This window comes from Hyperolius riggenbachi, chromosome 1, assembly GCF_040937935.1.
Source record: "Hyperolius riggenbachi isolate aHypRig1 chromosome 1, aHypRig1.pri, whole genome shotgun sequence".
Taxonomy (NCBI): domain Eukaryota; kingdom Metazoa; phylum Chordata; class Amphibia; order Anura; family Hyperoliidae; genus Hyperolius; species Hyperolius riggenbachi.
The window spans coordinates 441107309-441126224 of record NC_090646.1 but is presented as its reverse complement, the minus strand read 5'-3'; the positions used below and the strand labels follow the sequence as shown (position 1 = coordinate 441126224).

General features: G+C 42.6%; 1 protein-coding gene across 2 annotated transcripts in view; it reads left to right on the top strand.

The window, feature by feature from the left end:
* SPTLC1 (serine palmitoyltransferase long chain base subunit 1) overlaps positions 1 to 18916 on the top strand; it is a 118102-nt gene that overhangs the window by 93297 nt on the left and 5889 nt on the right. For both annotated transcript variants that reach the window (XR_011020981.1, XM_068238000.1), the window contains exons 10-14: positions 317 to 412; positions 5966 to 6062; positions 8921 to 8975; positions 13769 to 13886; positions 17919 to 17992. Coding sequence is in view for 1 of the 2 variants with exons in the window: in XM_068238000.1 (XP_068094101.1) it covers positions 317 to 412; positions 5966 to 6062; positions 8921 to 8975; positions 13769 to 13886; positions 17919 to 17992 (440 nt within the window). In the remaining variant the exon portion in view is untranslated. The remainder of the gene's footprint in view (positions 1 to 316; positions 413 to 5965; positions 6063 to 8920; positions 8976 to 13768; positions 13887 to 17918; positions 17993 to 18916) is intronic.

Sequence of the window (18916 nt, the reverse complement as noted above, 5' to 3'; positions counted from 1 at the left end):
TCGCAGGCTCCGCTGAAAAAAACGCACCTCAACAACGCTACAGTGGAAACGGGCCCATCCACTTGCATTACATGTGCGAATCCGCATGCGTTGGACGCTTGCAGATTCGCGATAGTGGAAACGAGCCCTTAATGTTTAATTCATGTATCCAAAAGAATCCGCATTGATGTAGCAGTGCAGCTGTGATGGATCAGATTTGTGTTAAAATAAATAATGTAATGTGTATGGCTGAAGTGCTATTGTGATAACTACTTTGATTAAGATTCTTCATTCATTAAGATGGTATCCACTATATTTTTATGTTGTCTCCCCTCAGATTGAGGACATTGATCTCATCAGTGCAAACATGGAGAATGCATTGGCTTCTATTGGAGGTTTTTGTTGTGGCCGATCATTTGTTATTGATCACCAGGTTTGTACACATTTCTATTTTAACCTTATGACACAATTGTAATACAAACTGAAATATTTCCTAGGTTTGAGAGCATTTCCCTCTACTGCAATCAAATTCCCATAGTAATGGGTTGAGGTGGATATCAAAATAAAACAAAAAATCTGTGAGGTAAAATTAGAAGCATTCTCATTTCCTTCCTGGCAGAGATGAGCTGGAGGGGCCAAGGTGATCCAGATCTCTGACACATCAGGGCTGCTGTACACACATGACTTTCGACATGAGTCTAGTTTAGTGGACTCTGGAGAACTGTTGCCCATGAGGTTTCCTGCAATCACCACACCCTATCATTCCTGTTCCCAAGAAACAAGGCATCTCCGACCTCAACAACTACAGGCCTGTGGCCCTGACGTCTGTTATTATGAAGTCCCTAGAGAGAGTGGTCTTATCCAACCTCAAGCTATCCACCCTGCCCCCACTAGACCCACTCCAGTTCACCTACAGGGCAAATGGGTCTACTGATGATGCTCTTAACATCTGTCCGGAATACATCCACAACCATCTAGACAGGAAGGATGCGTATGCCAGAGTACTGGTATTAGACTTCAGCTCGGCATTTAACACTATATGCCCACGCACCCTCCAGAATGTTCTGGCCACACTTGGGGTCCACCCCACCCTACGCCGATGAAATAAATCTCGACCCTACGTCGATGGGTTAAATCTCGCTTCAGACCTCATAGATAGCAGGGGCATGTTTGCCCCTGCTAAAACGCCGCTATCCCGCGGCTGAACGGGGGTCCTTGACCCCCCCCCCCAAATCCCCTCCGTGCAGCGGGGGATTACTTCCTGTTTGAGGCAGGGCTAACTGCCGCAGCCCTGCCTCACGCGCGTCTATCAGACGCGTATCTCCGCCTCTCCCCCGCCCTTCTCAGTCTTCCTTCACAGAGGGGCGGGGGAGAGGCGGCGATGCGCCGCTGATAGACGTGACTGGAGGCAGGGCTGCGGCCGTTCGCTCTGCCTCCAGGAGGAGCAAAATCCACGACCAAGTTGGTCGTGGATTTTGCAGGGGGGGATTTGGGGGTGAAGGGACCCCCGTTTAGCCGCGCGATAGCGGCATTTTAGCAGGGGCAGACATGCCCCTGCTGAATATGAGCTCTGAAGCGAGATTTAGTCTCGCTTCAGTCTCTTTTAAAAAATGCTATAAATAAATAAATAAATTCACACGTCGCCCAAAGCTGACTAGAGGCCTTTTTTTTATATATAAACAGCCAGAGCAATGTCTAATTAGGAAGGCCTGGTTTATAAGGAAATAAATATGGCAGCCTCCACACCTCTCACAGTTCTGGTCCTTCAATGGTAACGTGCATTTTCCTTAGATTACCAAGACTAAACAAGAAAAGTGGTTCCCTCAAACACCGCACCACTCAGCAATAAATAATCAATTCATCATCTTTATTCAAATTTAGACATAAAATCACTTAAAAACAATTGGAAGCCATGCAACAAAAAATTATATATGAGTATTAAACATATAATATATGGGTGCTAATCATTAACACTGTCCATAGAACACAATAATACTGGTAAAATAGTATAGGGATTAAATGCTGCTGATAAAATAAAATGCACAAAACCAGGCAATCTGAACAACCACGTGATAATTTGAAAATGACTGTGCAAAGAGAAGCCCACCAAGGGGTAAAAACAACAAGGAATGTAAAGTGCAGAGTGCAGAAATAGGAACAGCGTAACCACGCTGGACAATAATGTGCAAAGAAGCATGAACCAGTGTAAAGTGCAAAGAAGACAGCGTGCCCGCTAACCAGTGAGCTAAACTTAGCAGAAGAAAATCAAGAGGACAGATAAGGCATGGCGTCCAAAGACGTGCCGTCGCGATTCGCCGCTCTCCGGAATGTGGCGGCTTCTACCGGGCATAAACTAACTCAGAATTCCCTCGGCTATTTACAGGGAAGAGCCTAAGTGGGCGGGCCAGCAGGTACACCTATCAAATCATGTTGTGCGCGGCCGCGCACAGACAGGGGAGGTTCCACAGCGCTGATCAGCGCTATGTCATCTCCCCTTCCTGCCAACTAAGGATTATGGGAATTGTAGTGCCGAGGATAAAAAAGAGATGAATAAGGAGATGAATACGGCTGAAAAAACCGACATAGTTAACCATATATAGATGAAAAAGCTTAATTATGAAAATCATATACAAAATCAACCTATAACTATCAAAAATAACACAAATAATAATTACAAAAAATATATAAATGTACAAATGTATAAAGGACAAGCGAATGTCGCCACCATGTGGCCGAAGCATAGTAAAACACTAATCACTATTAATCATACAAAGCATCAAAGTCAATACACTGCTGGTTTATACAGGAACAATTCCAGCAATAAATATAAAGGTCGAATCATCGGAGAACTCGCTAGAAGACCCACAGATGGAGAGATATCAATCATCTTCGTTATCCAGGAGTACAGCTGTACATGTCATCAGGAAAGATATTATATACTGAGGTCCTAAAGAGACAATACAAATCAATATAAATATGAAAAAATATATACATATTTATTTTCAATCAGAACCCCAACTAACGGGTCAAGAAAGTGGGGGCCACAGTAATCAATAAAAACAGTCAAGTGATATAAATAAATATGGAACCCAAATGATACAACACAGAAGGCATAAACCCAAAGACCAGCAGGGGGACTACTCACATAACCCCTGTAGCCTATAAGACACCACTCAGAGCCAAAGTAATAATAACAATGCAGGGAGTAAGATGAAATATAAGAACCTGTGTTCTATGCTGGAAATGGAACCACAGACAAAACACGTGAAACGTGCACCGAACAGGGGAGAGGAGGTCACTTACCTTTGACCCCCAATCCACCTAAACACACCACGCTCAGTGTAAAAACCCCAAGAAGGAGAAGTCTTCATTTAGACCTACCGGTGACTTAGATCCCAAATCATAAATCCACTTGGTTTCTTGTCTCAATAAAGAAGACACCACGTTACCTCCCCTGGAAGACAAAAAGACATGTTTAAGGCCACATACTGTCCAACCCATAACATTACCCCTGTGGGCTTTGAGTGCATGATCCGCAACTGGGGTCAGTATTTTTCCCTCTGCAGCATCCCTCTCAGCCAAACGAATGGTCGAGAGGTGCTTTTGTATTCGCGTTTTAAGTTTATTTTTGGTTTGACCAACATAATATAAATTGCAGGGGCATCTAAGCAGATACACCACTGCCTCCGTTTGGCAATTGATAAACTCATTAATGCGGTGCACCCTATTAGTCCGAAGACTCTGAACCTCCCTTGTCGGTGTCATAAGTGGGCAAATGTTACAGCGGCCACACGGGTAACTCCCCTTTACTCCATGGCCTGTATTTGATTTCCTTTGAAAATGGCTCCTGCATAACTGATCTTTCAAATTTGGAGCCCTTTTGGCCGTCAGAGATGGTCTATCCGTGATATAGTTTTTCAACACCGGATCAGTGTGTAGAATTGGCCAATGTTTAGACAACACCTTTCTCAGGTCACTCCAACATGTATTAAATGGTGTACACATCCTTACTAGGTTATCAGTTTTTCTTTTTTTGCCATACAATAAATCCTCCCTTCTTGAGTGTAATGCTCTCTGATAGGCCTTTTTTATGGTACCTTTGGGATATCCCCTCTGTAGGAATCTTTCCTCCAAGTCGGCAGCTTGTCGCTTGAACTCCTGATCATCTGAACAGTTTCTTCGCAGTCGCAAAAATTGGCCCGTTGGAATATTATTTTTTAACTGTGTAGTGTGGAAAGAACCATAATGCAGCAGCCCATTTACTGCTGTAGACTTCCTAAATAGCGTGCTTCCAATCTGACCATTCTCTGTAAAGTAAAGATGTAAATCTAAGAAATCCACTGAGTCCTTTGAAAAATTTGAGGTCAGAACGATATTTTTATCATTATCTCCCAACTTAGAAATGAACTCTCTCGCAAGATCTTCGGGCCCTTCCCACAATATCAGAATGTCATCTATAAAACGGTACCACCCCAGTATGTTGGGGTGGTACCGTTCCATGGTGGGGCCCCATACCAACTCTCTCTCCCACCACCCCAAAAATAAATTTGCTATGGCAGGAGCACACTTGGCGCCCATAGACACACCATGTGTCTGTAGGTAAAATTGGCCGTCAAAAGTAAAAAAGTTGTGAGCCAGTACAAATCTCAAGAGATCAATCAAAAACAAATTAAATTCAGCCCTACCTGTAGTGGTCGTAGATAGAAAGTATTGCACAGCCCGACAAGCATCCTCATGATGGATGTTAGTATAAAGTGATTCTACGTCCAAGGAAATAAACATCGTGCCTAAAGGAACAGAGATATGATTAAGTTTTGAAATTAAATCTAAAGGAAGGGGAGATGACATAGCGCTGATCAGCGCTGTGGAACCTCCCCTGTCTGTGCGCGGCCGCGCACAACATGATTTGATAGGTGTACCTGCTGGCCCGCCCACTTAGGCTCTTCCCTGTGAATAGCCGAGGGAATTCTGAGTTAGTTTATGCCCGGTAGAAGCCGCCACATTCCGGAGAGCGGCGAATCGCGACGGCACGTCTTTGGACGCCATGCCTTATCTGTCCTCTTGATTTTCTTCTGGTAAGTTTAGCTCACTGGTTAGCGGGCACGCTGTCTTCTTTGCACTTTACACTGGTTCATGCTTCTTTGCACATTATTGTCCAGCGTGGTTACGCTGTTCCTATTTCTGCACTCTGCACTTTACATTCCTTGTTGTTTTTACCCCTTGGTGGGCTTCTCTTTGCACAGTCATTTTCAAATTATCACGTGGTTGTTCAGATTGCCTGGCTTTGTGCATTTTATTTTATCAGCAGCATTTAATCCCTATACTATTTTACCAGTATTATTGTGTTCTATGGACAGTGTTAATGATTAGCACCCATATATTATATGTTTAATACTCATATATAATTTTTTGTTGCATGGCTTCCAATTGTTTTTAAGTGATTTTATGTCTAAATTTGAATAAAGATGATGAATTGATTATTTATTGCTGAGTGGTGCGGTGTTTGAGGGAACCACTTTTCTTGTTTAGTCTTGGTAATTTAAGGAAAATGCACGTTACCATTGAAGGACCAGAACTGTGAGAGGTGTGGAGGCTGCCATATTTATTTCCTTATAAACCAGGCCTTCCTAATTAGACATTGCTCTGGCTGTTTATATATAAAAAAAGGCCTCTAGTCAGCTTTGGGCGACGTGTGAATTTATTTTTTTATTTATAGCATTTTTTAAAAGAGACTGAAGCGAGACTAAATCTCGCTTCAGAGCTCATATTCAGCAGGGGCATGTTTGGTGTTTGAGGGAACCACTTTTCTTGTTTAGTCTTGGTATACTATTTTGAGTTCCTTACTGCACACTCAATACTCATTACTTTATTGTATTATTGTGTGGTTGATGGTGCTTGCCCAGTTTTGTGGCTGATACTACATTTTCCTTAAATTGTCAAATAGTGTGAATGAAAAACTATATTCTTACACCATACTTTATTGCAGAGACTTTCTGGACAAGGCTACTGCTTCTCAGCCTCCCTTCCTCCATTGCTGGCTTCAGCTGCCATTGAAGGTCTTAGCATTATGGAAGAAAACTCAGGTATTCATTTTTTTTATGATCATAAAGTGACTTTATTGTTGCCTTTCACTAAAGATCTCTAAATAGGTGAAACTTTAAACCTCCTTGCGACTGCTTAACACCAATTGGCATACATTTTTGGGGCGGGGTTTAGCAGGGGATTGCTTGCGCCGATGCGCGTCATCCCAGCTTGAATGAGCTCCGTCACCAGTCTGCCAGCGGCGATCGCCGCTAGGAGACTGTTAGATGGCGAAACCGCTGTCTATTTACATTGTATTTTGCTGCGATCTATGACCGCGCTGTACTGGGGACAGCCGTGTGACTCTGCTGTCCCCTGGGCAGGCTCAGAGAGTGATAGGCTCTCATAGGCTGATGCCTACGACAGCCGATCGCTGGGATTGGCTGTTAAAGGGAGGGGGGGGGGGGATAAATAAAAAAAAAAAAAATAGTACTTTCTTTTTGTTTTTGTTTGTTTTGGCTGATGCCTATGAGAGAGGATCGCCCTAATTGGCTGGCGGGGGGAGGGAGCGGAATAGTAAAAATAAAAAAGACAAATGTATTTAAAAAATAAATACAAATAAACCAGGCACCAGCAATCAGAGCCCTTCAACAGAGAGCTCTGTTGGTGGGCCGAAAAGGGGGCGATTCATTTGTGTGCTCAGTAGTATGGCTCTGCAGTGAGCTTTTAAAGTTGCAGAGCACGAATTTGTAAAAAAAAAAAAAAATAGCCTGGTCACTAGGGGGGTGTAAGCCTGTGGTCCTGAAATGGTCAATCACGGCTTTAAAACCACCGTTCAGGCAATTTTGCGGTCTCCTTCCCTTCCTCCTGATCTTGCAAACAAAAATTAACCAGTTAATAAAAACTGTGTATATATATATATATATATATATATATATATATATATATATATATATATATATATATATATATATATATATATATATATATATATATATATATATATATATATATATATATATATACGCGTTCAGTGTGTGCCGCACTAGCTCAAACAGGGCGTACAAGCGCGTACTGTCAATCCATTGGTGGGTGTGCACGCTCCACCACTCGTTAACGGCGGGTGATTGGTAAACGGCCCTGAGCCAATCAAAGTGCCTGTGTATGAATGATCATGGCTTTAATCAAAAGTCAGTGTTCATTCAGTAAAGTAAAAGTGAAGTAAAACCGTGATCAAACACTTCCTGGTAACACAGAATAGTGTTTAGTGCAAAAGTAAAATAAAACTACATTAAAAAAAAAAAATCGTATAGTTATTAACTACTTTGGCCTCCTGGACGTACTAGCTACGCCCAGGAGGCCATGTGCGCTGCCGCGTGCCCCCGCGGCCGATCACATGCATGCACACGCACTCCCGGCCCGCTGTTCGCTAGCCAGGCAATCGGTGAATCGGGCTATGGTGCCCGATCACTGATTGCTCTCCCCCCGAGAAAAACCATCAGCTTCGCATGGAAGGTGAGGTTTTTCTGTACCTATTTCCCCCGACGTCACTCTAAGCGTCCGTGTTATGCTTAGAGTGACGTCATTGTAAACAAACTCATGGCTGCCATCTTGTGGCCAAAAAGCTAACTGCATAAAAATGCAAAAAAAAATGTAAAAAATAGACCAATATGTACAAAAAAATTTGATTTGCATCCCACCCTCCCAAAAATACCCACATAAAATGTTTAATAATTTAAAAAAAAAAATTACAATAAAAAACAAACAAATATTTACCTAAGGGTCTAAACTTTTTAAATATCTATGTAAACATTAAATATTTCTATTTTTTTTTAATTATAAGCTTGTAAATAGTGATGGATGCAAAACGGAAAAAATGCACTTTTATTTCCAAGTAAAATATTGTCGCCATACATTGTGATAGGGACATCATTTAAACGGTGTAACAACCGGGAGAAATGGGCACATACAATACGTGAGTTTTAATTGTGGAGGCATGTATTATTTTAAAACTATAATGGACGAAAACTGAGAAATAATGCATTTTTTTACGTTTTTTCCTTATTCTTCCTGTTAAAATGCATTTACAGTAAAGTGGCTCTTAGCAAAATGTACCCCCCAAAGAAAGCCTAATTGGTGGCGGAAAAAAACGAGACATAGATCAGTTCATTGTGATAAGTAGTGATAAAGTTTTATAGGCTAATGAATGGGAGGTGAACATTGCTCGGATGCGTAAAGTGAAAACGACTGAAGGCTGAAGTGGTTAAAGAGGAAATGTCACGAAAATCTTAAAATTTAAAACACATACAGATTAGAAGTACATTTCTCCCAGAGTAAAATGAGCCATAAAATACTTTTCTCCTATGTTGCTGTCACTTACAATAAGAAGTAGAAATCTGTCATTGCCGACAGATTTTGGACAAGCCCATCTTCTCATAGGGGGGTTCTCAGGGTTTTCTTTATTTTTAAAAGCACTTAGTGAATGGCAGTTGCTCTGTCCAACTACCAAAATAATGTACAGCGAGCAGGGAGGCTGGCCAGCATCTTTGTATAAATCTTTTTCAGGGAATGTCTTTATAAAGAATAAAGGCCATGCTGAGAATCCCCTATGGAGAGATAGACTAGCCCAAAACCTGTCGGTAATGTCAGATTTCTACTACCTACTGTGAGTGACCGCAACATAGAAGATAAGTCATTTATGGCTCTTTTTACTCAGGGAGAAATGTACTTCTTATTTGTATGTGTTTTCAATTTTAAGATTTTTGCCACAGTTCCTCTTTAACCCTGTACACTATAGTTGACTTGAACAGTGGTTACTTTGCACAGTACATGTAAAGCATACTGAGATTAACATTTATGTATTTACTGTGTATTACGAAAGGAGTATTTTGATCCACACTCCCATTTTGCTTTTGAACAGATATCTTCCATTCTTTGAGAGACAAGTGCAAACATATCCACAGAGCCTTGCATGGGTGAGTATATCCTATATAGGGACATAAGCTTGCTTCCAGTTTGTTTGCTGATAATGATGCCATTTATTAGTTACAGATTCTTTTTGTAGCTCTTAACCTCCCTAGCGGTAAAGGCAAACGTGACTCGTCCAGTCAAAAAAAGGCTGTCCCTGTCTGCACACTGTGGGTAGCGGTCTGTGCTACCCATGGTGTGCAAACCATGCATTCGGCCATCCTAGGGAATCCTACGTGTAGCCGGCGGGGCAAAGAAGTTGTGGCAGCTTCCCTGCAGCCATCCTCCCCCCAGCAACTGCTTGCCTGCCCGCAGTAACCTCCCTCTCTGCAGCAGCGTTACTCACCGTGACCTCTGTCCAGCGGCAGTCACACATCCTCTCCCAATGCGTACAGCTCAGTGTACTATCTACAGTACCAGGATGCAGCTTGATGATTGTGCTGTACTGTAGACATTAGATGGAGCTGGATGCGGTGGGGGAGGATGTGTGACTTGCGCTGGACAGAGGCCGCGGTGAGTAAATCCTCTTTCTTGCACAGTGCAGGCAATCCCTGGGGAGGGAGGAAGTACATATACCTGGCTTACTATACTGCGGCACCTACAGCTGGCTGCATATACTGGCGGCACCTATACCTGGCTACTTATACTGCAGCACCTTTAGCTGGCTACATATACTGGTGGTACTTATACTGGAGGCACCTATAGCTGGCTACTTATACTGGAGGCACCTATAGCTGGCTACCTATACTGCGACACCTAGAACTGGCTACCTATACTGCGGCGCCTAAAACTGGCTACCTATACTGCGGCACCTAGAACTGGCTACCTATACTGCGGCACCTAGAACTGGCTACCTATACTGCGGCACCTAGAACTGGCTACCTATACTGCGGCACCTAAAACTGGCTACCTATACTGCGGCACCTATAACTGGCTACCTATACTGCGGCGGTTGCAATTTTACACTCTTTTTTTGGGAGCATTTTAGCCTAGAAACTGCCCTGATTGGAAGCTTCGCTTCCAATACGCACCCTGCGTCACGCACATGGGGGAGACTTGGTGAGGTCTTATACTCACCATTGGCGTGCTGATCCCTTGTTGTGTACTTCTGATAGTTTCCCCAGTGTCTTCTTCCATGTCCCTCAGTGGATTTGCTTCTTCCTCCATAAACATCTGGCAAACTATTATTTTTTTTATTGAATTAAATACAATGACCTGTATTGAATTCAATATTTAAAAAAAAAAAAATTGATTACAAAATAAAAAAGGTTGAAATTAATTGAACCACTTTTTGCACCGTAATCCTGGGGAAAGTGAATGCCAGAGAAGTTAAATATCTGCTCTGTTTTAGTGTCGCTGAATATCCCTTAATGCCATGTGTTTTTACTCTTTGTATCGTGAAAAGTTTGCTATAAATTAACAGTGTTATTAAAGGCAATATCTTCTGACATAAGCCGTTATATAGAGACCGCAAATTGTGATCCATCATCCTGTTGAAATATTGCAGTTTTATACCTTTTTGTTCCGTATGACTGATAACAATAGGGCCTTTGCGTGAACACTTAGATTGTAGACTTATTACTGTCACATGTTCTTTTGAAGTAAAAGTAAGATCATGTGTTTAAGTGGTCTTCTCTCAATGAGATCGTTTTGGCCCAAGCCCTTAGGCAACTGTAAAAAAAATGTGGCAGATGTCTTCAATCCCCTGTGACCCACCAAAGACATCTAGCAGGCCTCTCTAGCTGTCTGTAATTTTTTCCTGGAGCTTCATTAAATGACACGAGATTGCCTTTGGGTAGTGAGAAATTTCAGACCCCTTATAGCAGTAATGGATCCATGGTTATGATCCTCCTCCTTTAAAACTGCATGAAGTTCTTTAAAATCCTCCCTGGTGAGGTCACGGTTTCATTCATCATCATTATCACTTCTTCTGACCTTGTGCAGTGTTCTATAACCATTATAGTCTCTCCTAGGCATGATGGAGAACACCATGTGGTCTAAAGGATGCAACAAAAGATTAACAATTTAAACATAAAATGTAGCATGTTTCTGTCATATGAACGTAATGTTTAAATAAATAGTTCTATGTAATCTGAACCGCTACCCTTTTGTTCATGTATATGTGATAGCTATTTTAATGACCGGGTGCAAATAAAAAGGCATTGTTTACTTGGAATCTTCAGTCAATTATCATTACAGATCTCAGCTTTACTGCAGTATATAACCAAGTGAAAGAGGGAAAAAGAAAAGTTTATATACAGCTAATCTAGGAATGAATGTTGCCTTCCTTACTATAAAGTTTTCCTGCACCAAGCTCAAAAATATATAGACAAAAATGGTCAAACAAAAGGCTATTTTGGCTATAGAACACTCAGCTATCCTACTGATCAGAGGTGTGTCTTTTTTATTTATGGCTGTCTTAACTAAGTTAGTTTTTAATAGTCATTACTAAGAGTTAATTTTACTTCAGTATCTCTCCAAGCAATACAGACCGAAAACTATGAATGCCAAAGGCTTACAATCTAAAATGAGGGTGGGTAGGGGTCCACTGAATTGGTGCTCAGCAGATAGGATTGGGCATTGGTGCAGGAGATTAGGCCAGCATGAAGAGGTGTGTTTTGAGGGCTTGCTTTAAGATGATAAAGCTTGATCGGAGTTCCAGAGAGTGGGGGCAGCTCTGGAGAAGTTTTGGAGGATAGGAGTGAGCGGCTAGGTGTGCACCTGTGGATGAGTCCATAAATGTACATCCGGCAAGACTTATGGATGGATTTGTAGGCCAGACACAGCATCTTGGTGCTGATTCTGAGGCAGATAAGCCAGATGAAGGACTTATGAGGAGGAAGGGCGGTGATGGAAGGAATAATTCTAGCTGCCGCATTAATGATGGACTGGGGGGGGGGGGGGGGTGACATGGTTCAAAGGTAGGGCTGACTGAAAGGAGTTGCAGTAGTCAAGGCGGGAGATAACATGGAGTTTGGTGGTGTCCAGGGCCAGAAAGGGGCAGATCTTGGATATGTTACATACAGAGGTGGAAGGTGAAGGACCTGGTAACGTTTGTGGAACGTGAAGGAGAGAACAAAGTCTAGGGTGACACCCAGACAGCGGGCTTGAGAGGTAAGGTGAATGGTCATGTTGTTGACCATGAGTTGCATACCCTGGAAGGGTGTTGCGGGACAGGAAAATCATGAGTTCAGTTTTCTTCTGGTTTTGCTTTAGGAACCTTGCATACATCCAGGAAGAGGTAACCAAGAGGCAGGAAGAGATCTTGTCCATGGTGATGGTGGGGAGCTCTGGGGTGTGGAGATAGGTTTGCATGTCGTCAGCAGATGATCTTGCCGATGGAAAACAGTAAGGGGCTAAGGACCCCCTATTGCAAGGGGGGGTGGAGGAGGAGTCGTTTGAAGAGATTTTGAAGGAGTGATTTAGGTAGGAGGAGAATCAGGGCTGGGGTGTGAATGCCAATGAACTGCAGATATTGGAGGAGAAAGGGGTGGTCCAATGTGATTGCTGCAGCAGCAGCGCCACTGGGACGCGCTCAAGAGGCCACCCTGCAGTGTTAGGGAGTCTTGCCTTGAACTCCTTACTGAATAGGTACTGACCCTAGCCAGGATTTAAACCCTGTTCTCCCATGTCAAAGGCCATGACCTTAACCAGTACACTATCCAGCCACTTGTGAACGTAGTCCGAGTGATTCAGCCAAACAGATGGACAAGATTCTGTTTGACCTCAGTGTATAGCTGACATTAGACTGAAGTGGGATTATATTATGGTAATTATGCTGCTGCCATATTTCTTAGATAACATGATTTGGGTTTGATGTGATGGACTTGCCATGTTCAGGGCATTTCAAATTATTTTGAAATGGTGATTTGTTGAGGTCAGTGACAACAAGTGAGGGCCAGTTCACATGGAAGTTCAAAAAAGTTAAACGATAGTTACGGTGCTCGTCGCTTAAGCCCTGACCATTCAAATGAATGGACAGCTGTGGGTAATGGATTTTACAGTCATTTGTGTGTAAGTACCAAGCTTGATCCCGTCTTGTTGTTTCATCCTGGCTAAAAGCAGCGCTTCCATGTTCACTTGGGGTCAAAATGTGACACTTTTGCTGAACGACAATAACCAATGCCAAACGCTTCTACTCTTTTGCAGAGAACAATTTAGCATTGGCTAAATATGATGTGGCCCGGATGCTGTTAATAAACAGCTGTAATTCATCATCGCTTTGCCTGCGCACTACCTTGAGGGGTGAATGTGAGGAGAAAGCACCCTCTGCTGGCTGTGTGTGATAATACACCTGTATATTCATTCAAGCCTTCAGCTACAAACACCTTTCACTTTATTCTGATTGGACTATGGATGGATGTTTCTCTCCCCCCCCCCCCCCCCCACCCCCACCCCCCCAACCAAAGTATGTATGTGACATGTTTGGAATGAATCCAATAAACTTAAATTGATTGTTTGCACAATTCTTTATTTAAAACCTTTTTGTATGAGAAGTTTCAGTAACTGGAAGTCTAACTTAAATAAACATAGTTTTATGGTATTTATAAATGGATGTTTGTACCATGGTAGTAGACCTCGTAAGAAATAAATAAAATTACAGTAACTTTTCTGTCAGCATGTTAAGATCATCTCTTTAACGAGGAAACATAACGTGTAGTAGAACGTTATTCCAGATGCCAATTTTTATGTTAATTACCCTGGTTTCAGCACCAGAGCCTTGCAGTCCAAAATAGGTTATCATGTACAGTAATGTTCCTCTTTAAATAATGTATTTGATTTTTGTTTCTTGTTTATGCAGCATTCAGGGCTTGAAAGTTGTTGGTGAGAGTTTTTCCCCTGCATTTCATCTTCAGTTAGAGAAAAGCACCGGATGCCGAGATAAAGATACAAAACTACTGCAAGATATTGTAGATCACGTAAGTGCTGTAAATGACCACTGATTTATACCCTGACTGATTGTAAAGTCCCACATACCTATAAAGGCAAAGTATTATAATAACTGACACTAATCATTGCCAGATTAAGCAGACTTTTCCTTGACCCTTTCAACTACATCCTCTGAGACTGGTGTTGTGATTTTACACAGAAATACCCAAACTATAGGATGATGAAATACGATCTCTTTCCCATGACATAGGCTGTAGTTTCTATGTCATACTGTGGTTTTCTATAATAAATGACGCTGCTAAATCATTGGTGACATGAGTTGCAAATAAACGAGAGTACACTACATTCAAGCTACCTGGTCTCATATTAAAACTACGTTTTTAGTAGGGAGTAATACTGTACAGTAAACAAATCTGGGAAAAGTGCACATTATGGAAGGATAAAAGTAAAACCGGAATGCTTGCCTCTGGCTATTGATTTCGCCAGACTGCAAAATGACAGTTGGAGAACAGGCAGCAACCAAGGAAATCACAGAGCACGATGCAGCTGCTGGGACTACTGCAGCGCTGGGCGCTCAGCAGCCCATAATCTGTGCTCTAAAGTGCTTGTAGAATGATGAGAAAGAAGAGACAGTGCTACAAGTTTTGCATTTCACTGTAAGTCAGAGACTTTTTAAAGTGGAACTAAACTCAGAAATGATTCTATGTTCTTAAAGAGACACTGAAGCGAAAAAACAATTATGATGTTATGATTTGTATGTGTAGTACAGCTAAGAAATAAAACATTAAGATCAGATACATCAGTCTAATTGTTTCCAGTACAGGAAGAGTTAAGAAACTCCAGTTGTTATCTCTATGGGAAAAAGCTATTAATCTCTGCGACTTTCAAAGTCGTGGAGAGGGCTGTTATCTGACTTTTATTATCTCAACTGTTACTAAACAAATTCCTTTTTCTCTGACAGAGGAGAGGTCATTAGTTCACAGACTGCTCTGAAAGACTCATTTTGAATGCAGAGTGTTGTGTAATCTGCACATATTATAGAATTATGCAATGTTAGAAAAAACACTATAAACCTGAAAATAAAATTATGAGAATATTTTCTTTGCTGCTAATCTTCTAGTAATTATTCATAGTACACAACCAATTCATTATATCATTTTTTTTTTTCGCTTCAGTGTCTCTTTAAAGATAAGCCACTGTATGATAACCTTTAGGGGGAAAAAATGTCTTCATTACAATTTATGGATATCCTTAAAAAAAACCTTTCTGCACATTCCTGGGAGCACCAAAAGAGTTAAAGGATAACTGAGGTGAAATTAAGGACTACCTTTTTTTACCTACCTGGGTCTTCATCCAGCCCCCGTAGGGCTGTTTGTCCCTCGCTGTACTTCCAACCCTGCTCCTTGCTCAGCTGCAGAGGCGGGACAAGGTCCTCCAGCGCCCAAGGTTGAGACACCAAAGTGCGCCCCTCCATCCCTCCCACCCCAGCTGTCACAAACTCATTGCTATTACACTAAGAGGTGCCACAGGGCCCACGACCTTCCCAACACCTTAATATCTAGTTATCTGGCTTGCAGTCACTGCTATGTATCCCCTTTTCTTATTTATTTCTGCTTCAAACACAATTAGGAATGACAGCTGAATGAATTGTGCGCCCCCTCCTACAATGCGCCCCGAGGCTGGAGCCTCTCCAGCCTATGCCTCGGCCCGGCCCTGCTTAGCTGTACGGCCCACTAGATCAGCCAAGTCATGCAGTACGGTAAATGTGCCAGTGGCGCGCTTCCCTGATCATGCTCTGTGCATAATATACTACAGGAGCGCAATCAAGGATGCGTGCCGACACAATAAGGCGCAACTTGGCTGATTTAGCACAGTGACAGCTGAGTGAAGAGGACGACAGCAGGGACATTCAAGCCTGCGCAGTCTTTAATTACATCTCTGGTATCCTTTTATCACAGAGCCTAGGCACAGCTCACAGCCTTGATTCACACTTGCTGATAATGGCTAATTAGACAGGCTGATCGCCCTAAACACACACAGAACACACATTCGTGAATTTCTGAGCAACTATGAAGACTTTTCTTTTTGTGTTATGCAAGAGTTTGGGTCCACTTTAACCACTTGCCGACCGCACACTCATACCGTGCGGCGGCAAAGTGGTAGCTGGAGGACCAGCGACGCAGATCTGCGTCGCCAGGTGCCGCCCTCATTAATCAGGAAAGGCCGCTCGCGCGAGCGGCCGTTTCCTATTAGATCACGGAGCGGGTCTCAGTGAATAGCCTGACTAAATGTAAACGCAGGAGACGTTTGTCTCCTTTGTTTACATTGTACGGCGCTGCAGTAGCAGCAGCGCCGTAAGGCAGATCGGCGATCCCCGGCCAATCAGCGGCCGGGGATCGCGCCATGTGACAGAGGACAGCCTGTCGCAGGCTGCACAGGACGGATAGCGTCCTGTGCAGCCCAGATCACCAGGGGGGACAAGGAGGAGAGGGAGGGGGGGGGGGGGGATTTTGCAACACCCAGGCAGGCAGGAGAGATCAGGACCCCCCTGCACATCATCCCCATAGGGGGGAAAAAAGGGGGGCGATCTGATCGCTCTGCCTGCAACCTGATCTGTGCTGGGGGCTGCAGAGCCCACCCAGCACAGATCATAAAAAACAGCGCTGGTCCTTAAGGGGGGGGGGGGGTAAAGGCTGGGTCATCAAGTGGTTAAGGGCCCATTCACACTTAAAAGCGATTAGCGCGGTAAAATCACTATATACTGCCGCTATTCAGAGCAATCGCGATCAGCGCTTTTATAAGCACTGTATCGCGGTCGCTCCTGAATCTCCGCAAAATGCTGCAGGGAACAAGTTTTGTGATTGGTGCTAATTGCGAAACGCCCACGATCTGCAGCAGTGAGATCACTGCCATAGGTTAATATTGCGCTACCGGTAATCACCCGCTAATCACCCAAGTGAGAACAGGCCGGAAGGATTCCTAGGCACAAAGGAAAGGAACTTTGAAAAAAGATATTTGCTGGCACATAGTACCTATACTTTAAAGAAAACCTGACACCAAATTCTGTTATGAGGAGAAACTTGCAGTTAACTGTAATTGAGAAATCCACAAATAATTCAACACTGGCTGATGTTTACAAACTTGTGTCAAATTACAAACACTATGACAGATCCTGACAGATTTAATCACAATAACTTATGGTGGTGGTGGTGGTGGTGGGGGGGGGGGGGGGAGTAATTTGCCTACTGATACGTTTGAGACGTAGGATAATCTGGAAATCTGCAGTAATGTTGTGACTGTTGGGTCTAACAGTAGTTCTTAAAACCAAGGTTACCAGAGGCCACAGCATCCTTACAGCAGATTAGCTTCTGGTTTTTGGCATAATTTGTGACACCAGTCCACTGTATGACTGATATCTGACATTCTGATATCTTGATTTATTGTGTGACTTGTACAGTGATCATTACTATATACCAGCTTTAATCCTTATTGGAATTATTGAGGTGTGATATGAGCACATGTATACAGACCACACACCAGAAAAATGGGTTGAGTAGAAATGACAGATGACATAATTGTATGCGCTTCACCCCTCCACTGGAATGCCCTCCCACAACACATTCGTCACTCGCCAACCTTTACCTTTAAACGCTCTCTAAAAACTCATTTGTTCCAACAAGCGTTTGCACTACCTTAGGCCACTTCCCTTTGTCCTAAGACCAAATTGCACTCCTACTAAAGCACACTGCCTCTAAATATGTTATATACAACCCCTCCTCTTGTCGTCATCCCCCCCCCCCCCCCCCCCCACCATTCCCTTTAGATTGTAAGCATGTTACTTTTATCACTGTTATTACCAAGTCTGTATTTTGAATCATTTTTGTATTTTGTCACTAATTAGGTATCTTGTATATTGGTGTACACCATTGTCTGTATTATGTACCCCATGTTTGTTTCTTTCTTTGTACAGCGCCACAGAATATGTTGGCGCTTTATGAATCCATAATAATAATGTACAGCGTCGTGATAAATATGTAAATCCTCCTTTATTTACTTTTTAGTGCATGAATAGGAAAATTGCATTAACTCAAGCTCATTATTTGGAAAAAGAAGAAAAATATCTCCCACCACCAAGGTCAGTAAAAATATATCAATTATGTTGTATTGTAAAAATAGTGATTGTCTTTAATATACGGTACTTTTATTTTGAGCTGAAAATAAATATTTTTGTTATTGGAGATAGTAAATTGTATGCATGTGTATAAGCTTCCCTGTGAATGAGAAGTGTATGTTTTTTCAATTTTAAAGAAGCATGGCCACATAATTCCAATCCAAAACCTGTTCATGCCCACGTTTCTGTTGGACTTCCTAGTGCTATGTTTATATACTGCACACGCATATGCTGATCCTTGGTAGCACACCTGAACTAAACTGAAAAAGGGAACTTTTACTTACCTGGGACTGCTGGAGCCCCAGTTGTGCCCACTGCTCAGTCCCATCAGCATGCAATCCCATTGGTGGGAGCATCTGCATATTCACAGTTTTTAAGAGATTGAACCATGCATGCGCAGGACGCAGCTGGCAATGGAGGGCAGTTGTGGAGTGCACACAGGTGAGACTGCGCATGCGCAGTGGAGTTCTAATGGGAGGAATTTCAGAGCTGACAGTGAAAGAATGTAGGGGACCCAGAGGATGCCAAGGGACCTGGGGGAGGGGGGCTGTTTTTGACGGGCCTATTATATACGGGCCTAAATGACCAGTATGTAATATAAGCTGTTATATTATTGGTAAACCAACTACAAGAACCTTTTGATAACTTAAGTGGTAGCAAAATCTGTAACAAAGTATACCTAGTTATTGATCAGAGACACATATTATGTTTTAAGCGCACTTGGTTATAAGTACGCCTCCATGTTAATATTTTGAAGAAATTATGCTACAGTACCTCTATTGTGGAAATTGACTAAATGGGCAAGCCTTCACACCTGGACCTGGCCTTAATGCGCTTCTTGCTCTTTTTATATATTACCCGATGATCTTGCCAGGGTTTCCGTATTTA